This window comes from Pangasianodon hypophthalmus, chromosome 18, assembly GCF_027358585.1.
Source record: "Pangasianodon hypophthalmus isolate fPanHyp1 chromosome 18, fPanHyp1.pri, whole genome shotgun sequence".
Classification (NCBI taxonomy): Eukaryota; Metazoa; Chordata; class Actinopteri; order Siluriformes; family Pangasiidae; genus Pangasianodon; species Pangasianodon hypophthalmus.
The window spans coordinates 9721262-9747042 of record NC_069727.1 but is presented as its reverse complement, the minus strand read 5'-3'; the positions used below and the strand labels follow the sequence as shown (position 1 = coordinate 9747042).

The 25781-nt window shown below is 38.9% G+C and overlaps 1 protein-coding gene across 3 annotated transcripts in view; it reads left to right on the top strand.

Annotated features, from left to right (window-relative positions):
* The first annotated feature begins 2942 nt into the window (after positions 1–2942).
* dusp16 (dual specificity phosphatase 16) overlaps positions 2943–25781 on the top strand; it is a 31761-nt gene continuing 8922 nt past the window's right edge. Inside the window, exons 1-3 of one of the 3 annotated variants that reach the window (XM_053241675.1) lie at positions 2943–3371; positions 16194–16578; positions 24142–24277. In XM_053241675.1, the coding sequence (XP_053097650.1) occupies positions 16312–16578; positions 24142–24277 (403 nt within the window). In that variant the 5' untranslated portion in view covers positions 2943–3371; positions 16194–16311. Of the gene's footprint in view, positions 3372–8496; positions 8651–15775; positions 16579–24141; positions 24278–25781 lie in introns of those variants that run through there. The other 2 variants (XM_026922860.3, XM_026922859.3) reach the window with 2 other exon arrangements.

The following is a 25781-nucleotide window of genomic DNA, read 5'->3' as shown; positions in this document are numbered from 1 at the left end:
CATGGACAGCCTACTGCGCGCGAAGCATGCTGGGACTTGGTGTTTTCTGGGTCTCACTTTTGTTGTGTCATTTTTAGTTTGTAGGAAAGGACAAGGCTAAATCACAACTGTTACAGGAAAATAGTCCACAAGCAGCAGTGTGTTATTCCTTTTACACCACAGTGATTTGCTCATGATTACACTTTTTAATTTATTTTAATGAACAACTTTTTAACCATTTATAGTTACACTATATGGCCAAAAGTATGCAGAGACCTGACCATCACACCCATATGTGGTTCTTCTTCAAACTGTTGCTACAAAGTTAGTAGCATACAATTGTACAGAATGTCTTTGTTTGCTGTAGCTTTATGATTTCCCTTCGCTGGAACTAAGAGGCCCAAACCTGTTCCAGCATGACAATACACCTGTGCACAAAGCGAGCTCCATGAAGACATGGTGTGTGAAGGTTGGAGTGGAAGAACTCGAGTGTCCTGCACAGAGCCCTGACCTCAACCCCACTGAACACCTTTGGGATGAACTGGAACACTGACTGCACCCCAGACCTCCTCACCCAACATCAGTGTCTGACCTCACTAATGCTCTTGTAGCTGAATGATCCAAAATCCCCACAACCAAGCTCTAGCTTTTCTTTTTTTTTTCTTTCTAGCTTTTCCAGAAGAGTGGAGGTTATTATAACACCAAAGAGGGACTTAATCTCTTGTGAGAATGGGAGATTCAACAAGCACATATGGGTATGATGGTCAGGTGTCCACATACTTTTGGCCATATAATGTATATTAATATTGGCCATATGTATGTTTTTTGAGAAGAGAGATGTCATTTCCTCACCAGCCTCTCTTTTTCCTTTCTCCTGAAGTTAATATGTAAGGGATAACACACTCCAGACCGTGCTGTTGTACTAAAATAATGCATGCTGAGGTGGTGTGATGTTGCACAATGTGAAGTGGAATCATTTACCACTTGTAAGTGTATTAATTTCATATAACCGCACCATCTGGAGTGTGTTATTCCGCTTATACCACAGCGATTTACCAATGATTACATTGTTTAATTTATTAACGAACAACATTTCACACATTTTAACAGTTTATAGTTAGATTTAATGTTGTGGAACGTCAGAGACACATTAGTTCCTGTTCTTACTTATGTTATAGCAAAGATAAAATGTTCCCTCACCAGCATGTCCCTCTCTTCTCCTTCCATAAATGTTAAATAACCAAAAACACCACCACTTCAACAATTACACATTTTACTTTGTTAAACAAAAATCTGCTTATTATTAGTCTTAGATTATGTGACGCATCTGCTGTATTATGAGCTGTTACTATAGTAACAGTAACATATTATAATGATTAATAGCATTAATATAAACCTAATGTTTATGTTACAACTGGAACTGCTGTCTGAGACGTGCTGTTATAGGAACATAATGCACACCTTCTGACCAATCAGATTTGAGAACTCAACCATGCTGTGATATAAATGGAATTAAATTTGTGTCAAAAGTATCGAGCCAAAAATAACGCAGCTTATCATGTTACCAAGTAAACAGCATGTCCTCTGTCCTGAAGACTCCCCCATAGCAGAAAACTTTCTGACCCTTAAGTGTTTAACCTATTAAAACAAGCACCTTATATAATATAAACCTAGAGTTTGAAGTATAGCTGGAACTACAGTACTGTCGGAGCCTTGCTGTTATTAAAAGAAAATTAATCAATGCAATCAGATAATTGTCTTAATAATCATTCATATAATTGTCTTTATACCACAGCATGGCTGAATTCTCGATTGTGATTGGTCAGAAGGTATGCATTATTTTTGTACACCCGTAGTTCTAGCTGTAACATAAAGAATATGTATATATATATATATATATATATATATATATATATATATATATATATATATATATATATATATATGTATATATATATATATATATATATATATATATATATATATATATATATATATATATATATATTAACGGTATATATTTGTCACTGTTGGGGCAGATGTTTTAGTGTCAGGGCCTCCAAACTCTGGAACTCTTTACCTCAATCTCTTCGACTTTCTTTTTCACTTTCTTCCTTCAAGGCTCAGCTTAAAACCTGACTCTTTTCTCAACACTTTCAATCTTCTTCTCAGTCCAGTTGATGTTTTTTTCTGGTTGTACATGACCTTGACCTTAGGTATGATAAATGCACTATATACATTAAAAATACTATTATTATTATTATTAAACAACGTTGTTGTTTCTATAGTAACATCTCATACACGGGGGCTTGTAAGGAGGACAATGCATATAATCTACAACTAATAATTGTTGTTTAACAAAGAAAAATGTACAGTATAATTGTTGATGTGGTGAAGTTTTTTTTTTTTTTTTTTGTTAGGAGACATTTATTTAACCCTTACGAAAGGAGTCGTGGGTGTCAGTGCTTTGTAACAGTTAGGGTGCTTTGCAAAGTTTCCCAGTATGAGAGAGAGAGAGAGTGAGAGAGAGGAACAGCTGGTGAAGGAACAGCTGTTTATCACAGCTATAATATAACAGGAACTAACTTGTCTGTGTAATGTTCCACAACATGAAATCTTAAATATAAAGTAATAATGTTATTATGTAAGCATTAACACACTCCAGACTGTGCGGTTATATGAAAATGATCCACAAATAACTCCTCTTCGCGTTGTGCTGTATCACACCACCCCGGCGTGGATTATTTTCATGTAACCGCACAGTCTGGAGTGTGTTAATGCTTACATAATAACATTATTATTATTATTATTATTATTAGGAGTAGTAGGGGTAGCAGGAATAGCAGCAGGAGTAGTGACTGATGTTACAGCAGTCTTTAGTTTGTGACTGGATAATAATCATTAGTGCCTGGCTACAGTGTGTCACTAAGCTCCGCCCCCTTCCTTCAAATCCGCGGCAGCCGATAGGGCCTGAAAGTGGAGCTGAAACACAGGACAGCGGTTTTGTCGACTACTTTAGCCATGTCTCAGTAAACGAGTCGCTTTATTGAGTCGGCGGCGACATTGCAGGCAGTTTTTGAGGTGAAAGCCGGGGGGAAGTGGACTTTGAGGAAGTGCATGCTCGGTGTGGCCTCTTTAAGGCCGCCTCGCTCGGAGTGGGACTGGTTTCAAATGACGCCATCGCTTTATTTTTATCACCATGACCTCATCCCTGAGACGGAGTTCAGTGACCAGTGAAACTTTATTCAACTTCTTTTTAAGCGGGGTATTTTTGATTTGGTTCTATCAGACACTTATTTTCGGTGTCGGAGAAGATAAGTGAGACTGGAGGTTAGGAGGGGAAAGGACGTGGTTTCTGAAATGTGCTCTCTTTTCACTTGTTCTCTTTAACGGTAAGTTGGCGACATTTCGGTAATGACAAACTCGCCTTTATATCGCCAGAGGGCCTGTAACGCGCGCGCGCACAGCCTGAGTGTGTGTCTGTCTCTCTCTGTTTCTGTGAGTGAGTGTGTGTGTCTCTCTCTCTCTCTCTGTGTGTGTGTGTGTGTCTGTCTGTCTCTCTCTGTGTCTCTGTGTGTGTGTGTTTGTGTATCTGTCTGTGTGTGTGCCTGTCTCTCTCTCTCTGTGTCTCTGTGTGCGTCTGTCTCTCTCTGTGTGTCTGTGTCTCTGTGTGTGTCTGTCTCTCTCTGTGTCTGTGTCTCTGTGTGTGTCTGTCTCTCTCTGAGTCTCTGTGTGTGTCTGTCTCTTTCTGTGTGTTTGTGTGTTTGTCTCTGTCTCTATCTGTGTCTCTGTATGTGTGTTTGTGTCTCTGTCTCTCTCTGTGTCTCTGTATGTGTCTCTGTGTGTTTGTGTGTGTGTGTGTGTCTGTCTCTGTATGTGTGTGTGTATCTGTATGTGTGTGTCTGTCTCTGTGTGTGTGTGTGTGTGTGTGGAGGCCAAAGTTACACCGTGTTCCAGTCCTTATGCCAGGCCAATGAGTTTCTACCGCAAAATAAAGCAGGTTAAAATGTCAGGTTGTATCAACCTCCTGATTAAATTAGAGATGTCTCTAAATACAATATATTTGTACTCCACTTGTGTAACCTCTCATTGTCGCTACACTGTCACAAGAACCTTAAAGTGTCGCTACACTTAAAAGGAGCCAGCTTTCTTTCTTACACCTCTACTTACTAAAAGTAGTTTTGTTTTCACACAGACTGTGTCTCATTAGATACGTAGCTTAACCCCAGGCTAAGTGTGTGTATGTTTTGCTCAACTGTGCTAGTGTTGTTAACTCAAAGCTACCGTTTGTTAATGTAAAGAAGACCTATTTGGTTATTGTTTGTTTGTTTTTTAGTTATAAAACCTATGACTGGTTAATAACAGATGTGAACACTTCTTCTTAATATCCTGTATGTGAGGAAGTGAAGCTTCTGGTTATTTATGCCAAAGGAAACCCATTTATTTATCAGTCCTACAGAGTAGGATGGTATAACGAAATCGAAAACAAAGTCTTTTATTTGCACAGCTGACACTTGGAAATCTCTATATTGAAATTCTTATGGTGGGTCCACTGACCAATACAGGACATATCTTAATGTATAAGATGTACTGAACAAAATAGAAAAAATATACAAATGTAAATGCACACATGGTTTTGGTGGTATACCGCGATAATGCTTCAGTTCAATTCAGTTCAGTTTTATTTATATAGCAAGTTTAACAATGGACATTGTCACAAAGCCACTTTACAGAAATCCAAGTAGAAATCTAGATCTAGATTTATCTCTTATGAGCAAGTGGCAAGGAAAAACTCCCTGAGACAACACGCGGAAGAAGCCTTGAGAAGAATCAGACTCAAAAGAAAAACTATCCTCCTCTGGGTGACACCGGATAGTGTGATTATAAATCATTTCTCTGCTACAGCTGTATACAGCTGTGCTAAGTGTGTTGGAAAGATCATAAGTATAAGCATCAGGGTCATTTTTTTTATTTTAGTAGAGCTTTAGCTTTAAGTCTATAATATCCAGGTGAAGTTAATTAATCAATATCGCATGAGCAAGAGTGCAGTTATACTGAATATCGGCACTGCTGTGATTCGCCGCAGGCACAAGCCCACAGGCACAAGCCCACAGGCTGAGTGTCGTAGCTAATCACAGCCGTGCCGATATTCAGTATAACCACACAATTGCAAGTATGATATTACTTATATACAACAGTACTATAAACAAGAATTTAATATAGAGTAACTGACATTTCGGACACAATATGGCAATCATTTTTGCTCCACTAGTGGAAATAGATCCTGAAGAAGCCACACTCACTTTAAACCCCACTCACATTGATTTGTACATTCCTCTTAAAGGTACTTCTGCTAAAATTGGCATCCCTTCTTCCTTTTCATCTTCATCTGACAAGCTATTATGTTTTAAGTGAAAAGTTATATTCATGAAAAGTATCGTTTACCAATTGGTTGTCCACTGATGATGTCACTAACACCACTGTAGTAACTGTTTTAACTAGGAAGTGGAATTTTCCATGGTGAACACAGACAAGCAGAGTGACACACAGTGAAACGTCCAAGTGTGGTTATAGGAAATATAAGCACTCTTGGCATACCTTTCAACCAATCAGATTAGTAGACTGGAACTATATGTAATAGTATAATCACTGTATAATAAATGAGACTTGAGTATAGTTTTCAGAAAGTGCAATCCTTAGGCTGTCCAAGTGAGAACACTTACAATACTAGACAACAGTTATAGATACATTTATAGTTACATTAAACTAATAGCCTATGTATTATTATTTCACATTTCTCACAATTTGGCCATCAGTTCCTGCCCACTACCCAGCTCTCCCCTATCATATGACACTTACGAATTGGGGAAGGTGAAAGCTGATGCATGCTTCTTCCAAGAAATGTGAAGCCAGCCATCTTTTCAAACTGCAGCTCACTGATATAAACAGAGGAAAGTGCTATCTCCCTTCTTCCGAATACATGAGCTCATAGATCCTCATGATTGGCTAGTGTCACTGTGATTGACAGGAGTGAGAGAGTATGGGTGAGCTGAACCTTGCTAACAAACTACTGGATAGTCATACAGATATCTCTTGATGCACTGATGCAATAATAACATTGATGTGATGTCGCAGTCTCACATTATCTTTGTCCAGTCAATGCACTAAGAAGATAAAGCGAGGAGTTGTGAAAGTCAGCAGTACAGTTGTCGGTTATGTAAAATGCCCATGACATCATCTCATCGTCCAGTGTCTGAGAAACAGATGTTGAGCCTTCGGGTTCATATGCAGCCTCCAGCTCACTGGCTCAATGTGCCCTCAGACCAGTAGTCATCGTTTTCATCACCTTCATCATTGCCAGTGATAAAACATTACAGGACAGTTGGAAAAAAAACGACAACTGAACCTACACATTTCAGTGAGACGTGTTGTTAACAATGTAGTTACAGCACTAGGAAACACACTTACTGACTTACTGTGTCATTTTTAATGCGTAATAAAAGTTAATCCTGTCAGTGCAGTTATTCACTATTAATAATGATTAATAATATGCAGTAGCAGGTTGTTTTCAAGATTAGCAATGTCTGAGACTGGTGTTGGCAAACACAGTGAATTTATATGATCAGTATTTATGATATAATTATAAATGTGCAAAAGCAAGCATGTTACAAATGGAATGGGTTAATTAATGGGTTAATGAAATGGTTATAATCTCATTATAGTATAATTAATCAATTGCAAAAAATTTTTTTTAGATTAATATTTGCTAAAGTAAGCTTACTGTCAGAATCCAAGCACTTTATACTGAGATTACAAGACAAGAAAGGAATAAAATATGACAGGGCAATTTTTTATTAATTAAAGAACAATATTTCATGCTTTTGATCCATTTATAATTACATTTAATATTGTGGAATGTCCATGAGGCAAGTTAGTTCCTGTTATCACTTATGTTATAGCAGCTCTAAACAGTCATTCCTTCACTTTCTCCTGAAGTTAATAAGACAAAAAGTGCAGCTTGTTAGAAATAAAAGACAAAGTGCAGCATCCTCTGTCCTTTTCCAGTGGCAGAAAACTTAAAGGAGCAGCTTTACCTCTGACTGCTACAAAATGCTGACCCTGGAGACTCCTTCCACATATGTTAAACAAATGTCTCATAACAGAAAGCTTCAACATATCAACAATTCTACATTTTTATTTCTTAAATAACAAAACCTTTTTTAAAGTATGGATTAACACACAATGGGCTGTGTTATTATACAAAAAGAGTCCAGTCCAGGACCGTTACCACCCTGAAGTGATTATTTTCATCTAACAGCATTAATAAAAACCTATTGTTTATGTTACAGCTGGAGCTACTTTCCAAGCCATGCCGTTACATAAAATTAATCCACTCCTTCTGACCAATCAGATTCAAGAATTCAACCATGCTATTATTTAAAAATCTTTATATGTCAGACTCCAGTGACAGTTCAACAACTGCTTCTATTAGCCATGTCGTAATTATAGTAGTTCATAGTATGTACTACATTTAGTAGCACAGCATTTGCATATAGTGATATGTTTTAGTGATTATGGCAGAGAATGCGAGTGTATAAAGGTCAAAGCTCATACCCCCTACAACTCAGGAATTCGGGACGGTCTCCTTAACCCCGAGTTCAGCAAGTGATATCAAATCAAAATGGCTACTCACAGCATTAACATAAATAGTAAACAAAGTAGCACTTCTTACATTTAAATGGGTTATACTGTATATACAAGTATTTGCTTTAGATCAATCAACATACAGACATATTAGCTTGCTAAATCGGATCTTTTACCACTAAAGAAATGGTACGGCTTCTTATTATTTAGTAGCAGGCCTCGCTTTTATCTTACAGTTGCTTTGCACATGCTCGTGCACCCACGGTAGGGTTTTTGTGGTTAAATTCATTTTTCCTCACTGTCTGGTAGATTTTTCGTCTGAAATTCTGAAGTTTTCATCAGTCAACATTTAAAGTGGAACTTTAGCACTGAATGTTTCAGTCAAGATGTGATCCATTTGACAGTTCTGAAGTTTAATACTGAACCCTACAATGGAGGATTTCCATTTTTACAAAACTCTCATTTAGAACCCCATTAGAAAACTAAAACAGTACATTATTTTCTTTTAGCGCAAGCATTACGCTCACCTCAGGCCAACGTCAGCCACATTTTACAACCACTTTCCACTCTTTACAGCATAAACAGTACAATTTTACTTTAATGGAGGAAGGGAACTAGTCAAATGTAAGAGAGTCGACTGGTTAGATAATGACAGGAATGTTTTGATCAGAGCTTCCTTCTTACTTACACACACACACACACACACACACACACACACACAAACACAAACAGGCGAGTTAGGGAAAGGAAGTCGAGGCTCTTTAATATTCTTCATGGGTGTGACAGCAGTGAAAGAGCATATCCCAAATTAAACCCCTCACAAAAACACACCTTTTATTTCACCAAGATTGTTTACATATATATATATATATATATATATATAAGGCTGAGGCACTCGGAGCCAGGTGTCCAGTGACGTGTCCTGAATTAGCAGTTGTAAAAGTGGAAGTGGGCTTCCAGGGGACAGGCAGTGCAGGGCTGCTCGCTGAAACTCCACCACCTCTCTGTCCATCTCGGAGCTGAATGTGTAAGAAACGTCTTTGTCTTTGTCCCTTATCTTTATAATAGTGATCCTGCGTGTAACCTGTCCAGCAGTATCTTTTCATTTTGATAGTGATCTGTAGTGATCCGTCTCTGATGAGAAATGATGAGAAGTAAGATTGTTTCGGATGTGACAGAAGGTCAGAATCAGTGTACATTTGCGTGCCAGGTAGTGGAAAATCACCGCGTGATAGAGCTGTGTGGTTACATGAACCTGTTGTGTTTCTTTGGGCATGTTTAGATTGATCTTATTTATGTCTTTTTTTTTTGTTTGTTTTTTTTTACCCTCTGGATAACTGATTTCTGTTCATATTTAATTGTTGCGTAGTTGAAGTGTGTATTTCGAGCCAGAGAGATTCAAACATTTTTATTATATTTTTACATTTTATTGGCCCTGAAAATTTTTTTCCACAATCGTAAAAAGACATCGCTGATCTCAAACCACAAACACAAAAACAATGATGATCTTAAACCAGAAAAACAGTGATTGCCTTCATTGCTATGTCATGTTGTTTATCATATTTTTACAATTTGGAAGAAAAAAAAAACGTGGCTCTACGTGCTCTAAGAAAACAGAATGCAAATGAATGTCATTTGTTATTTCTGTGCCTGACATTTGGGCCATCTGCCATTGCGGGTATTTATAACAACACGTATGACACACCATGTTCCAAAGTCGACTCTCTTGTCAGTCGTTAGCCTTTATTGGTCGGCTTCATTATTGAAGTCTCACCTGAACCTGAATTCACTGATACCAAGTTGTCAGCCTCTCTGTATAGTCTGCCGAGGTCACCACGTGTTTGTGTAATTTATTAAAGACGCGTATACCACAGTGAAGTTCTTGATTCTGGTAGGTCGGAAGGTGTCGATTAATTTTCTTTAGCAGTGATAGTAGTGCCTTGCAAACAACAAGGCGCTCGTTCTAATATATTATTGTTTCTGTGGTAACAACTAATTCACAGGGACCTGTATGTTGGAAGCTTATGTAATTTAAATGAAACAAATGGAAGGAGTCTCCATTGTCAGCGCTAAGTTTTGTACAACAGGGACAATAACATGACTAAATTTTGTCTTATTCAAGAAAGAGAAAAAGAACACAAGAGAGGGAAGAGCTGTTTATAGCTATAACGTAAGTGACTTGTTTTGCAGGTGTTCCAAAACATTAAATAGAATTGTAAACTAATAAAAATCATGATGTGTCGTTCGGTTATAAATAAATAAAAAAGTGTAATCACTGTGTAAACAGAATAAAACACTTTGCAACATGCTGTTCTAGGACAGTAATAACTCTGTAGTGCTAACAGATCGCACCACCCTGTCATGTTTTATTCCGCTCTTAGTATTTGTATCCATTTTCTATACTTTTGTGACGTAAGTAGCATAACGCGCCAATCCATCACCACAAAAACATACATGAAGATGGAACATTTGTCATCAACCACCCCCGGAAAATGTTTATGCACGTGTAAAATTGCAGAGGATGTTGATAAGGTCTTGACTTTCCCACACGACATTCAGGGTTGCCATATTATGTGCACTGTTTGTAGTTCAAATCGTGTAGTTTAAAACCTGCTGTAGTTCTCTGTAGTGCTGTAATGTACCTCTGACAAATTATGTCTACCAGTTAAAGAAAACTTTTTTGGCTGAAAGTGATTAAATGTGGATCAATCACAGTGAATCCCCCCTAATCTGGGAACACCAATTCGTTTAAACATCATTTCAAATTCCATTTTCCAATTACAGTTTATTTTGTATTATATTTGATGCATTGTATTTAATCTGTCAAAAGCTGACATTTTTCTAATTTATGTCAGAAAATTTGGCATCTCTGCTTATAACATTTTAGTTTGGGTTTTGGGTGTTTTGTCATACTGTTTTTTTTTAATCTACCTTAAAAACCAGGTGGGCTAAATACAGGTTGTTGTCCTAAAAGATCTTACTAGACGAGGGAACAGGATTATTAGGTTATATGCAAACACTTGGCAGTTGACGCTGAGCAGAAGCTGTAATGCCATGCTTAAAAAAAAAAAAGCCAGCTGCTGCAGATCTGTAGGGGATGTTATTACGATCTGGCGCATGTCGAGTCCATGCCTTTGAAATCTGTTTGTTGTGGTCAGGAATCACGCTGTGAGGAAATTGTAGCATGTCAGACGTGATTTTCCACTGTTACATACTAAGGAATAGAAGAATTCCCCCTCTTAAAAGTGGGAGGTTGTTGCTGTTGTGTTATTTACATTGTTTCCTATTTTTCCCCATTTACAATTTTTAAGTACAATCATCTTTTCAACATAAAACATGTGCTTGGATCAATTTCTCAAATTACCACCAAAAACATTTATAATGTTAGAGGTTAAATGTTAGAGGCTATTATTATAATTGGAAGATTGCGAGTTCAACTGTATACCAGTATATAGATAGGCAGAAGTGGAATGGGGCTACTTTGCATTCTTCCTGTAAAGCCGCATCTATCCTCAGAGATGAACTGCTCAAGAGAGGTGACCAGGGAAATGGAGGCTTCCATTTTTTAGCAGTTCCAACATGACAATGCCCCTGTGCACAAAGCGAGCTCCATGAAGACATGGTGTGTTAAGGTTGGTGTGGAAGAACCTGAGTCTCTCCTGCACAGAGCCCTGACCTCAACCCCACTGAACACCTTTGGGATGAACTGGAACACTGACTGCACCCCAGACCTCCTCACCCAACATCAGTGTCTGACCTCACTAATGCTCTTGTAGCTGAATGATCACAAATCCCAACAGCCATGCTCCAAAATCTAGTGGAAAGCCTTCCCAGAAGAATGGAGGTTATTATAACAGCAAAGAGAGGGACTAAATGTGGAATGGGATGTTCTATAAGCACATATGGGTGTGATGGTCAGGTGTCCACAATCCTTTGGCCATATAGTGTATCTCCTTGGCCTTAGTACATTGATTGGCATCCATGCATAAAGTCTTGTTTCATGTCGATGTTTGTTGATCAGGTTTTAATTAAATTTTTTTTTTAATCGAAGACACTCGTGGTTACTCTCTCCACCGCCCAGACTTGACCCTTGATAAGTGGAAACGTGTCACTTTTTAGTCAAGCAATATTTCTCATTCATTTCTGCCTTTGTCAACAAGTAAAGGAAGGTCAGTGATTCCAAATTAGGAGGGCAACTTCCTCCTTGAGAGCAAGCAGAGCCTCTGCCAAGACGCCCAGTGGAAAGGCACAAAGTTCAGAAGAACAAGGGCGTGTAGCCTACTTCCCTGTTTGTCACAGGCCTTATAGTGGGATTGTGTAATAAGTAAAGAATAAAAAGCTTTACATGCTGATGTAGTAAAATAATTAACAATGTAGTGCTGTGATACGTTACCACAACAAAGTGGATTAATTTCCTATAACAGCTCATCCCGAAATGTTTTATTCTTCTTATACCATATATTTTCTTGAATCTATCTCAGTTTCATACATAACATTAATTGTAGCTAACATGTACACTGATCAGCCATAACATTAAAACCACTGACAGGTGAAGTGAATAACATTGATTATCTTGTTAGGAAGCCACCTGTCAAGGAGTGGGATATATTAGGCAGCAAGTGAACAGTCAGTTCTCAAAGTTGATGTGTTGGAAGCAGGAAAAATGGGCAAACGTAAGGATCTGAGCAACTTTGACAAGGGCCAAATTGTGATGGCTAGATGACTGGGTCAGAGCATCTCCAAAACAGCAGGTCTTGTGGGGTGTTCCCGGTATGCAGTGGTTAGTACCTACCAAAAGTGGTCGAAGGAAGGAGAACTGGTGACAGGGTCATTGATACACCCGTGGAGCGAAGGTTAGCCTGTCAGGTCTGATCCCACAGAAGAGCTACTGTTAATGCTGGCTATGATAGGAAGGTGCATCACAGCTTGCTGTGTTTGGGGCTGTGTAGCTGCAGTCCGGTCAGAGTGCCCATGCTGACCCCTGTCCATCGCCAAAAGCACCTACAGTGGGCACATGAGCATCAGAACTGGACCATGGAGCAATGGAAGAAGGTGGCCTGGTCTGATGAATCACATTTTCTTTCACATCATGTGGACAGCTGGGTGCGTGTACGTCGCTTACCTGGGGAAGAGATGGCACCAGGATGCACTATGGGAAGAAGGCAAGCCAGCAGAGGCAGTGGGCGATGTTCTGCTGGGAAACTTTGGGTCCTGGCATTCATGTGGATATTATTTTGACACTTACCAAGAACCTAAATATTGTTGCAGACCAAGTACATCCCTTCATGGCACCAGTATTCCCTAATGGCAGTGGCCTCTTTCGGCACGATAATGCGCCCTGCCACACTGCAAAAATTGTTCAAGAATGGTTTGAGGAACATGACAAAGAGTTCATAGTGTTGACTTGGCCTCCAGATTCTCCAGATCTCAGTCCGATCGAGCATCTGTGGGATGTACTGGACAAACAAGTCTGATCCATGGAGGCCCCACCTCGCAACTTACAGGACTTAAAGGATCTGCTGCTAACGTCTTGGTGCTAGATACCACAGCACACCTTCAGAGGTCTAGTGGAGACCATGCCTCGATGGGTCAGAGCTGTTTTGGCGGCACAAGGGGGGCCTACACAATATTAGGCAGGTAGTTTTAATGTTATGGCTGATCGGTGTGTATCCAGCTACAACCTAGCTGAAGGCAAGCATCTGGCTTATCTGAGACCCATGAAGGCAGCAACTGTATGTTTTCAAATTTCTGCTCATAGACTGTCACAGGATCATGTCTGGTTGAAGATGTTTTGTTGTAGAATGTTAACACAATAATTGTAACTATAATTATTCTAACACAAAATCACTGGTCTGGTGGCCTGAAACCCCGACAGACATAATGCTGCATTCATCGTACCTCGGAAGTGGGAATCATGCCATTTCCTTGTACATCATTACAAGTAACTACTTGTATATACAGTATCTCATTTAAAGTTAAGAGGTGCTACTTTGTTTACTGTTCGTGCTGTGAGCAGCCATCACTGTCCCGAGTTCCTAAGTAGGACTTGAGGAAGCATTTAGTCAGACGTCTGAAAATTACGAGTTACAACTTTTAGTCGAAGTCCCCACCTATGTATATGTGACCAAATAGACCTCCACATTTGGCTGTACATTGATCTACACTGAGCCATCCATTTAATCTACTTGAGATACTGACCATTTGCGTTCACTTAGACTCATGGATGGCTATTACTTAGAGCTTATATATAACTTTTTATCGAGGTAGCTGACAGTGATATATGCAGTATATATAGCATGCAGGCCTTCCTTTCCTGGGTAATCTGTAAACTGAGGTTTATGATGGTACTTTTATCTTCTTTTTGCAGTAACAGCAATGTCATGCATCACAAAGTGAGTTTTTATCCATATACATGTATACACTGAGATAAAATAGAGTGAGAGCGTAGGTGTTCTGGAAAACAACAGGAAATAGAAGCATCCTCAGAGTCACTTGATCATGGGACCGTTGGGGTTCATGGGAAAATCTGCCTTAGTGACTTGTTATTTTTGTCTTGGGGTGCTAAGGTTTGACCTGATGAAACACAAAACCTTTTTTATTGGAAATGCTGGTGTATTTTTAGCCCATCGAAGTGTAACTGTAGGGATCCAGTGACTGTATTTCACTTAACCCTTCCACTGGTTATGAATAATAAATGTAGATTTTATTTTCTTTATAGACTTCTACCACTTATTTATATTCGCTCCATTTGGCCTGTAGCATAGTGTTATTGTGAAAGTAAAGTGGTTATGTGACATAGTTAGATTACGCCTACATGTAATAATAATAATGATTAAACTAAAATAATGGAGAGAACTGAAACACGGGTGACTACCCACGCACATTGTACTCCCACGGCATTTTCATGCATCATCAGTCACAGCCTACAAACATGAATCATTTATAAGATCTTAATTATGTAATTTTTTCTGACGATTAAGTGTGGACCTGAACAGTTGTGAACTTTGCAAACAAATGCAAAATTTTCCGACCTGAACAATTGCTTTTTGTAGATTTTATACCATATTTATACTATAATATAACCATATTTTACCATATTTTATACTGTAATATAACCTTAATAGCACTGTAAAAATACACACACATCTTATGAAGAACAGCCATTTATGAACATTTAAGGTGTAGGGAAATTCAAAATGTATTTCTTTAAAAACACAAAGGGTATTTATTTTACTGTGATAAATAATGTGTTAGATTACAAAACAGCTGCAAATTGTCTGTTACTGAGAAAAGTAATAAAAGGAGATGACACAGCCCTTTGATTATATCAATGACTCACAATAACATTAATGTGGATTCATATAAAGAAATGATTCATCAAGATCAGCTCAAATATTTGCAATTAGACAAAATGTTACGTAAGAATAATAATATCTTATCAACTTAGCTACACACACCCACACACACACACAAACACACACACAACCGCAATAGTCTTTTCAGTCTCTTCTATAACATACACACTTTAATTTCCACTAGAAATATGAGAAGCTTCAGTGCTGATTATTAGCATTGCTGAGTTTTTGGTCTTCAAGATTCAGAGACCAAGAGGCTCCCAGACTAAACAAGTAGTCTTTGCCTGACGAGATTTTATTCAAGTGTTTGGAAACACACCAAACCAGTGCTCCTCTGGTTTGATAGTTTGTCTTGGCGCATGCTATTGAACGGGCTTAGTGCACAATTTGTTTTATTGTCCTTGTGTGTGGGCCTTGCTGGAAGGGGGAACTCATTGCTGGGGGAATTTTTATCACGTCTGCACCAAGGAGAAGAGAGGGTTTTTACAGCAACGAGGGAGTTTCCACAATACCGAACTGACTCGATGCCACCTACATCATTACTAGGAAGTTGGCGTTTCCCAAATCATACATTTCACACATCTGGCTTTTACCCACACAGCTCAAAACATGCGCTGATTTCAAATTTCTCTGCATCTGGAAAATAGAATGCTACAAAGCTTTGTGAAGCATGCAGTCATCCATTATAAACTATCCAAATGAATGTCAGGCCATTATTTCCATGACACAGTCCATCTTGGGTGTCTTGTACAGAACAGTCCAAATTAACATGCGCTATGTTGCTTTTCTCTCCGCAGCCTAATAACCACTTGAGCATGAAGACGAGAAGCGAGGAGATGATGTAATGGCACTGTGGCCCAGGAGAAAAGCCCTCTTTTGTGTTGTCCGTGCAATGGTGTGAAAAAAGCCACCCTCCTCTTTTCCTTCCCCGGCAAACCCCCAAAAACACAGCCGAGTCTGCTGGAATTGGGCCGAAGTGATCTTACTGCTTGGCAAACACACACCCCATTACCACATCCATACTCTCTCAGACATGCACACATACACATAGTGCACAGAGTGGACAGTCTGTTTTTTGTTTTTTTTTATTCTGTTGTTAGTACATAAAGAAGACCTGCTCACTTTCCCTCCCTCCCATTTTTCCCTCCTCTTTTTCTTTCTATTTCTTGCTTTCACTTTTTCACTCGTTCGTTTTTTTTTTTTCAAACTCACCAGCCAAACACTAAAAGAGTGACATCATCGGCAGCCACCACAATGGGGTCGTTCTTCTACTGAAGGCCCTTGCGGGCCACGTCATCGCACCACAGGAAGAGAGGAGGTAACAGTCAGACAGATGGATAGAGAGGTCATGGATATGGTAGAGCATGATGGGACAGGAGCTCTGGCCTCAGTCAGACTCATTGGGCCAGAAGGCCTCGTGGCCCTGCTGGAGGGTGGACTGGACCGAGTGCTTCTGATTGACAGCAGGCCCTTCGTGGATTATAACACCTCCCACATCCTAGAGGCGGTCAATGTGAACTGCTCCAAGCTGATGAAGAGGAGGCTGCAGCAGGACAAGGTGCAGATCGCCGAGCTTCTGCAGCATTCTGCCAAGAAGAAGGTGAGTACATGGATTTAAATTTGGCAGTTTGACCTTAAAAATCTTTAACAAATTTTCCATAACATGCCCGACTGTTTTCTCATATGTCTCGGGGTCATTCAGGGTTGATGAATGTAAAGCACCTTGTTTACACTCGGTTGTTTCTTCAGTATCAGGATTGTATCCAGATGGAGGTTATTCACATAAAAAACATAAGTGTAAATGCATCCACATGACACACATGATCCCTGAATGCTGGTTTTGGTGCCTTTGGTGAGATAAAAATGCCTGAAAAGTCACGATTTTTAATGCAGCGACTATTTACTGTCATAGTTATACCAAAATTGGAGCTGGACTACATTTCCCAGCAGCCCCAGCATGTCACGTGTCTCAATCAGCCTCACCTGTGACTCATTTCACTGTAATTAGCACCACTATACAAGTTCCTTTTTTTCCTACGTCTTATTGTCAAGTGTTTGTTGTCTTCTTGTTCGAGTTTTGTCGTGAGTGCCACAGCCTCTCCCATAGTCTGTTTTGCCTAGTGTCCATTGTTTATGTTTATGATTCTTGTTTTCACAGTTTTTGTTGTTTGTTTTGCTTTTTTTTTTTTTTCAATAAAAATCTGCACTTGCGTCCATCTTCACCTCCGTTACATGACATTTATAAACAACTAATAACAAGGAACAACACTGGAAGATGAAATGTAATAAGCCGATGTAATGACCAGTACAGTTATGTTGAGAGTTTATCTGACTGAATTTGACTGCAAGTGTAGATGAATGTGGTTATAATCCAGGTAACATCTGTGATTATTCACTGAATTATTCTTTTTTATGACCACCATTGTCAGTAATGCCTCAGGAATGATTAATGTCTTTCCCATAATGGAGTACACCAACCTTTTTCCACCTAGTCTCTATTTTAAAGGTATAATACAGTAGGTCCCCTGTAGGGGTCCACAGGGGTAGGTTCCAAGCCCCCCAGCGGATGTCTGAAACCGCAGATAGTAGCGAACGCTATATACATTATATATATACATTACAGCTGGGTAGCATATACAGCATGCACGCTCCAGACAAAGGGATGATTAATGTCCCGAGCATTACCGCCCGAGATTTCATCATGTTACTCAGGATAGCACCCAATTTAAATTAAGAATGTTTACTGTATTTGTGGAATTTTCGATTTAATTTTTACGGACCGCAGTCAACCACAGTTAAGTGAAACTGTGGTAACTGAAACAGCGGATATGGGGGTTGTACTGTGGTATGTCATTATCTGTATCTGTATCATTGTCATTAGTGGGATTTGAACCAGATTAACTGGTAATTCATTGTCATTGAGTAAGTCATTTTTCACACACCACAAAAAGAAAGTTCCAGAACAACTCCTGAACTTCTACAGTTTCTCAAACTCAGCTACATCATTTGAATTCATAATTGGTCTCATCACTGTGGAACTTTCTGGCAAACTGTCTGTCCAGTGTAACTGAGTAAGCTATCTATCTCAGTTATCTGTCTTTCTCAAATCAGGGAATTGTTGTCTATATCAAGCAACTAGCCAGCTAATATTTTGAGCTTATTTTACTTCAGTTTTCGGGTTTGTTACATTCCAGAAAGAAAAGGTCACTGACACGAGATCAGAATCTACTACAAAGGTTATCTGCTATGTTGGTTAGGACATGACCAAAATGTGCAGAATTAGAGCTAAACAGGTTTTCTAATCTTTTCCTTCTACTGAGAATCTGACAAATTGTATAAAAATCATATTAACTTTATTTGCTCTTTTGATTGTTACTACTTTTACTGCTCTACTTACTATACTTGCTATGGTTGATGCTATTGATATTGATTTTATTTATTTAACTGTAAATCAATAAGAAATATTTCAGGCAAATACACGCAAGTTTGATCATACAGCTATGGCAAAGCTGAAATTGATGAATAAGAAAACTGTTGATGGAAATTCGTATGCTTTTTTTTAACAAACATACATGACGAATAAGAGCCATTGTTCTTAGAGCTTGTAATAACAAAAACCATCCTGTAGACTGATTAACCTAAACACTACAATGACCCCTACAGCCAGTATAAAGCCTCACTTTAAACATAATCATGACATCATGACACAAACATTCTTGCTACATTCTATAAATAAATGTATTTTTTTGTAATGTATAAATGTATCATTAAGGAGATCATATCACTGTGAGTGACACAACTATCCGGCTTCACAGGAAGAGAAACTTCACAGAAGCTTAATTTATAGCCACCAGGATGTGAGACTTTCATCAAGGAGGACATGTTTTTTATTACAGACATGACTCGGAGACTGTAAACCTAAAGTGATATATTTAGCATTTGGATCAGTATCTGCAATGAGCTGTTCTAGACCCCTGAGTGAGACACGTCACTCTGACGTCAGACGAGCCTCCTGATTGCATAAACATAGCAGGTGTCTGTAGTGATTTTTATAATTAAAAAAAAATGTTTTCTGAAATGTCATGTTGTGCTGTACATAAACACATGCATACTACTGAATCGGACACCTTTCCAAACCAACAGAAGACGGTTACGTTGTGGTTACAGGAAGTTAGTCCCTTTGCAGCGCGCAGTTCATCTCAAAGAAGTAGCTAACTATCATATCAGTAAACTAAAAATGTAACAGGCTTAGCTTGCTAGTTAGCTACCGTGCCTAATTTTTATTGCTTTAACAAATGTACGTAGCTCGCCAAGAAACTAGCTATCTAACACTAGATATCTGAGGAGGTGCCTATAATTAGCTAGCTAAAACTTTGTTCAGCTAAAAAATAAGTTTATGGCATCGGCTTGGGCAGTAGCTCGGCTTTCAGTGCAACAAACCCATTATGTCTTGAACGTTCCCATGAACTACAAAGCTGTAAGCATCAAGAGCCATGTACACCTTCAGCTTCTCTACAGTATAAACACTCGGAGTTTCTGTGAGATATCTGTGAGGATCTTCTAGAGTTGTCTTTCAGTGTTAATCCATAATAATACGTGGATAACATTTTAGCTCATACCAAACCGATTCGTAAATAAAATTCTTTTCAGGTTCTTCCGGCAGATTATAAACAAGTAGTGTCAGGTTGCTAGTCCAGTCACGTCTTTTTGCAATCAGGTTGCGCTCATATCTCTTTTTGTTTACAAACACCGAAGGGAATTCTATAGAAGACTTTTAATATACTAAAAGTGGTAAGGACAAAACCATGCGTATTAGAAAGTGGTGAGGACATGTCCCTTGCATCCTCAGTAGAAGTCAAGCTTGTGCTGTCATCAGTCTGCGATGAACAGTGATATATTTATTTTCACTTAAAGTTACAAACCTAGCAATTATAGCTTGAAAGTGTGTGATGATGCAACAGCAAGACAGTCGGTTAAATTAAGCACATCCTATATTAAATGATGATAACGTGTAGAAACTGAACTGAAGCCATGCTTCACCTATGCATTTTTTTTAGCCATAAATGGTAAAGTGGATGTGTGAGTGTGAATATGTTAATTCATGATTATGCAAGTCTTAACACAGGGAAGGAAATTGTTCATCCTCTGAGGCCATCTCAGCATTTATAAATTTTCATAAACCCCTCACCACTGATCCAGTCGCATTCAGGGCTGTTTGATAAACGACTTTGACCTCCCTGCCTACAAAACAGAGTGTTCATGAAGTGGCTGTAGCGAATAATCCATCCCCACTCACAAGGGCCCTTGGGAGGCCTTAGCAACAGGTTGCCAAGTGACCTCATCCCAGTGCTATCTGTCTCAGTCCAGCCTTGAGCCTCCCTGTCTCCACACACATGGACACACTCAAAAAATCAGGGCTGCTTTATTTCTTCACTCTAACTATAAGCATGTTTTCTCTTATTTGGTGTTTTTCGTACGCAGACAAAAGCAGTCAGATACAGAACGAGATGCACTGGCGTATAAGGGATGCTTTGGGGTTGTGTAATGTCAGAACTCGAGTGTTGCTCAATCGGGAATGACATCAAACCCAGAGCCATGCTGTCCTGTGGAATGCATGAGAATCCTGAGATAACAGACAGAGAGATAGCAAGTGAGGGAGGGAAGAGTGAGACGGATCCGGAGATCTGAGACAGCCATCTGCTGTGCTGATAGCATTGCAGTCGGAAGACACTGTCACTGGAGAAGTCATTATTCTAGTAATCACGTTATATATAATATAATATGATCCTATTTATATATTATTAAAGATCACAGGTCCTAAAGGATCGGATTTTGTCACCCATTACTCCTCACATGTCACCACAGGAGTTGCATTGCATTTTTTTCCACCTTCATTTTCTCCTTTTCAGTTTCGATACACTTCAACAGCGATGGGCACAACATTCATGACGTCTATTTGCCTCGCTAGCTGTTGTTACATGAGCAATGAAGTGAGGAAACAAGGAAAAAGAGCTCATACACTCTCTGACCTTGGAAACTCTATATGGAATGAACGTCATGTTTTGACAGAAACGATTACATCATCTGCAGATGATGAAGGATTTTTTTTCTCTGAAACGTCTTATTTCTCTGGAAACAAGACACTTAGTGTTGATAAAACACAGCTGGTTAGCTGTCGTGCTGTCGTGCTGTGATACTGTTACTGACCTGACGTGGATTATTTTCCAGTAACAGCACACCCTGAAGTGTTTCATTCCTTTTATACAACAGCAGTGTTCCCAAGATTACAATGTTTGATTTATTAAATGACACGTTTTTACATACACATTTCATGTTGTGGAAAGTCCGCACGACAATCTGGTTTCTGTTGTCACTTGCATTATAGCAGCTGTAAACAGTCATTCCCTCACCAGGCTGCCGTTTTTTTTCTCTCTTTTGAAATGAAGAAGACAAAATATGCAATTTGTCACGTTACCAAAAAACCAAGCGCAGTCTCCTCTGTCCTGACTTTCCCGTGACTGACTGCCGCAAAACGTTTACCTTGGAGACTCTTTCCATGAATGTTACATACAACAGAAAGCTTATAATATCACCATATCATCGATTATGCATTTTTCTTGTCTTTGTTACATAGCACCATGTTTTTAATCCGTTTATAATTAGCCATATGAGCCCTTGTGCATGAAGTGTTACTATAGAAATGCTAACTTCATAAAGAAACGCATTAATATAAACCTATCATTTGAATTTCAACCGGTACTACTGTCAGAGGTGGCACTATAGCATCATTAATTGTTAGTTAATTACTATTCTGATCAATCAGATTTGAGAATTCACTGTGTGATATATCCAGTTATTATGCCTTATGTATTTATCACCACATTGATTCAGACTTATATTCATGTAAATGCAGCCTTTGGTTACAGATTACTTCATGTAAACGACCACGACCACTTTTACAAACAGGTTTTTATATTCCTGTTTTTTTTTCTGCCATATTGCCATCCTGTTCCAATCTGTGCTACATCCAGCCCAAAATTATTTCAAGTTGTAGATCTCAGCTTTAGGTATCCAGCACAGATAGCTACAGAGACCAAACACCACATGAGAACCCAGACTTATTTTCCATGACTGTATCTGGACCTGGAACTGCGTGACAGTGGGTGACATGCAGTGTCTGCGTGTGGTGCCAAAGAAACCCAATACCCAGCCCTCACAGCATGTTAGGTTAGCTGACACCGATTGCAGGGTCTGCTGGCCTGAATAAAGTGCTGCAGTTGGTTGCAGACTGCAGGTCTGGGATCAGGCGGGATCTAACTGTTTGTGCTTGATATATATCAGTTAGAGATTTAAGGTTTATTTAACTGATTGGAGATCAGTGTGAGGCCCAGCGGGGGAAAAATATAGAGCTGGACCAGCTCGAGTGGCTTCATCAAACCTCGAAATAGGTCAGCTTGTGCTGCAGAGATCTGATCTGGGATTAAATGTGCGTATACCGAGGCCTTGCTTGTTGCTAAATATATGCATACAGAGGGCGTAGATTGTTTGTGCAAATTTATTTGCCTCTTTGAGTTTGAGTGTCTGGAGTGCATAATGAGTATTCCATGAATATTCAAGAAAGCTTTCATGTCACATGTTGTTTGTGGGTTTAGTTATCATTAATTAAGCCTAGAGACGTGTGTATGTATGTGTGTGTTTGTAGACTCTGAGCAATTTAAATAGAAGTAGCATGGTGTTATTGTTTCTTTTACTGGAGTTGAATAGAGCAGTGACTAAGCTCACCATTTTTTGCGCATCTACTTTTGATGTATGAATGTAGTAAAAATAATAATAATAATAATGTTTGTATTTGGTGATTTAATTCCAAGAGTGAATATTAATAAATAATTTTGCAATAACATGAGAGACAACACCAATGACCTACATTACTACCAAACTGGTTTTGCGTCACTGGCCACTGGACACCATCACGTAATTGTAGGTCAACCAAAGAATGAAGCTCTCCATTAGAGCAGTAAAAGTTAGAAGGCAGTCACTTTGAGTACATTCACCTGAACAAAATTAATTAAATATGTGAAGTTTTAAATAATCTGATATTGAGAAAATAAGAAGTTGGTCAGTAATCAGACATTTTTTGTAGTGTTGTCACAAGTACTGAAGCTGCAAAGTGAAAGCATTACCACTTTTTAAATCAAGCACTTAAAAGTACATTTGTAATTCATCATTTTATGTTATTAACTCAGTGTTATTGACTGCTGATGACTCATTGCTTCACTGCTAAATAATTTGCTAAATAAAGCTTTTTTCTTTTTCTGGTGAGTGTGTTGAATAAATGAGCAAAATGACGTGTTTTGTCAGCTTGTAAATTAAATTATGCCATTCATGCAGTCCATGATGATGACACGGCATGTGAATTAAGTTCAACACCAACTTGGCTCTTGAGTGGTGCAACAGAAACGTGTTTGCCCTGTTGTCAGGAGATCATGAGTTCAAATCCTAATGATACCACACCCATCGGTGGCTGGAAGCCAAGTGAGCAAAATTGCCTGTACTCTCTGGGTGAGAGGGGCATACTCTCTCTCCTGTCAATCAGAGTGAGACCCACCAACTGTGGGCTTCTGTCAGCTCATGTATGTGGAAGTGGGTGGATAGCTCTTTCCTCTGGGCGTGCTCTTTTTTTGCTGCAGCAATTCGAAAAATGCGATTGACTGGTTTCACCTGTCTCAGAGGAAGCACGTGTTAGCCTTCAGCCTCCCCAGGTGGTAGGTAAAGGGTGGGGATTGGCAATAGACAAAACTGGGTAGAAAATGAGAGGGGAAAAACTTTAACAACAACTTATAGCTTTTTAAAGGATACGTGAGTGAAAGCACTGCTTTTGTCTAGACTCAGACAAAGATGGTGTTGCTTTATAACATCACATGAAATATGATGTATAATAACTGTTGTCAAGAATCTCAAGAAGATGAACTTCATCCCAATTGGGCTTATGTGCTTGTCAGAAACAGAGTTTGATTAAATTACTAATAAGTTCCCGTTACACAAATCACTGTTGTCTAAGCATTTATGTGTAGTTGTTATTGAGCAGCTGAAATGGTTTCATTTAGCTAATTTGACTCTTCTGTGTATGTGTGTGTATGTGTGTGTGTGTGTGTGCGCGCATCAGTTGGAACTGCAGAATCAGGAAGTGGTGGTCTATGACCAGAGCTCGTCTGACCCCTCCTCCCTGTCATCAGAGGCCTTCCTCAACGTCCTATTGGCCAAACTCGAGAGGAGTTTCCCGTCTGTCCACCTGCTCTCAGGTTTGATATGTCTGTTTACCTTCATTACACACAATCATAAAACACACTTCACTTTGACGAGTGAAGCCAGATGAAGTCATACCCATTTAAGGCAACATGTAGGATGTATCCTAAACACCTTTTGGTAGAAGAGTCATTCTAACTAGTAATGCTCATTGAGAGGACCTTAAAGAAATTTAGACAATATCCTGTACATACAGCGTTACGAAGAAGAGCGGCTAGAAAATGAGAATTCATTAATTTACAGTATTGTGTACGTAACAAACAGAGCACAGGGACATGTGTAATGATGTGTAAATCAACACAGCACAGGGCCACTAATTAAGGAATATGACAAGGAGTGCCGATACAGGAAAAAAATATGGCCTGCCACTGTTTATTGTTTGATTCTTTTCCAGTAACAGCATGTGGGAAAGTGTGTTATTCCTCTTATACCTCAGCAGTTTATCAGCCATACAATTTCTCTTAATAATCAACCATACTTTTTATAGGTATGTGTAATGTGAAAGTTAGTTCCTCTTATCGCTTACATTACAGCAGCAATAAACAGTTGTTCCCTCATCACCCTACTTTTTTCCCTCTCTCTTAAAGTTAAGAAAAAGAAAAAATGCAGCTTGTCATGTTACAGAGAAACTGGAAAACCCTTCATCCTGAAGATTTCAAAAATAATTAAAAAGTTAGAAAGTTACAGCTTTATCTCTGGCTGTTACAAAGCACTGACACTGGAGACTCCTTCCATATATACTAAAGAAGCATGCTAAATAAATTTTGAGGTATTTTCTGTTCCTGTTTTAGCAGAGTTGTTGTTTGATTTGTAATGTTTACCTTAGATGTTATTAATAAAGGTGTAAAGACTATATATGTAAGTGTGTATAGTGAGGCTGTCACTGTCAACGAGTTCAGCTACTTCCTTCTAAGCTTTTTTTTTCTTCGTAATGTCTCTATATACATTTAATTGAAGGTCGTGTGTATATATAACAGGATAAGGTGAAACCACAGTCATACGTTTTTCTTCCATTTTTTCGAGTCAAGCAGTACATGGGAACTAATTGCAGGTAGGAACTAAAGTTGTGAGAGGAGTTGGAAAGAAATTCTTTACCACATGCGCCATATGATTGGTCCGAGGAATCACTGGAGCCAGTCATTTGTATTTGTCACTTTACCGTGTCATACCTAATTTGAATAAGGTTGAGAAAATCTCAGCTCTCAGCTCTCATGTCACTTTGTCACTGTCACAGGTACATAGAAAATGAACAGTTGCCTATCACTTTGTTGCTCATTAGTGTGAACGCAGAGTAAGATGAACATGCACTGGACTTGGGACTGGACATGCACTTATGATTATTTTGTGACTAATGTAAGTAAATTGTAAATTGTAAAGTAAACCTATACACTCACCTGCTTATAAATCCAAAAAAATTCTCAGATTGCAGTTAGACATTAAATCAACCAATACACGTTTTGCCTGCTAGAATTATGGGAATTATGGGTCCAGTGCCTACTG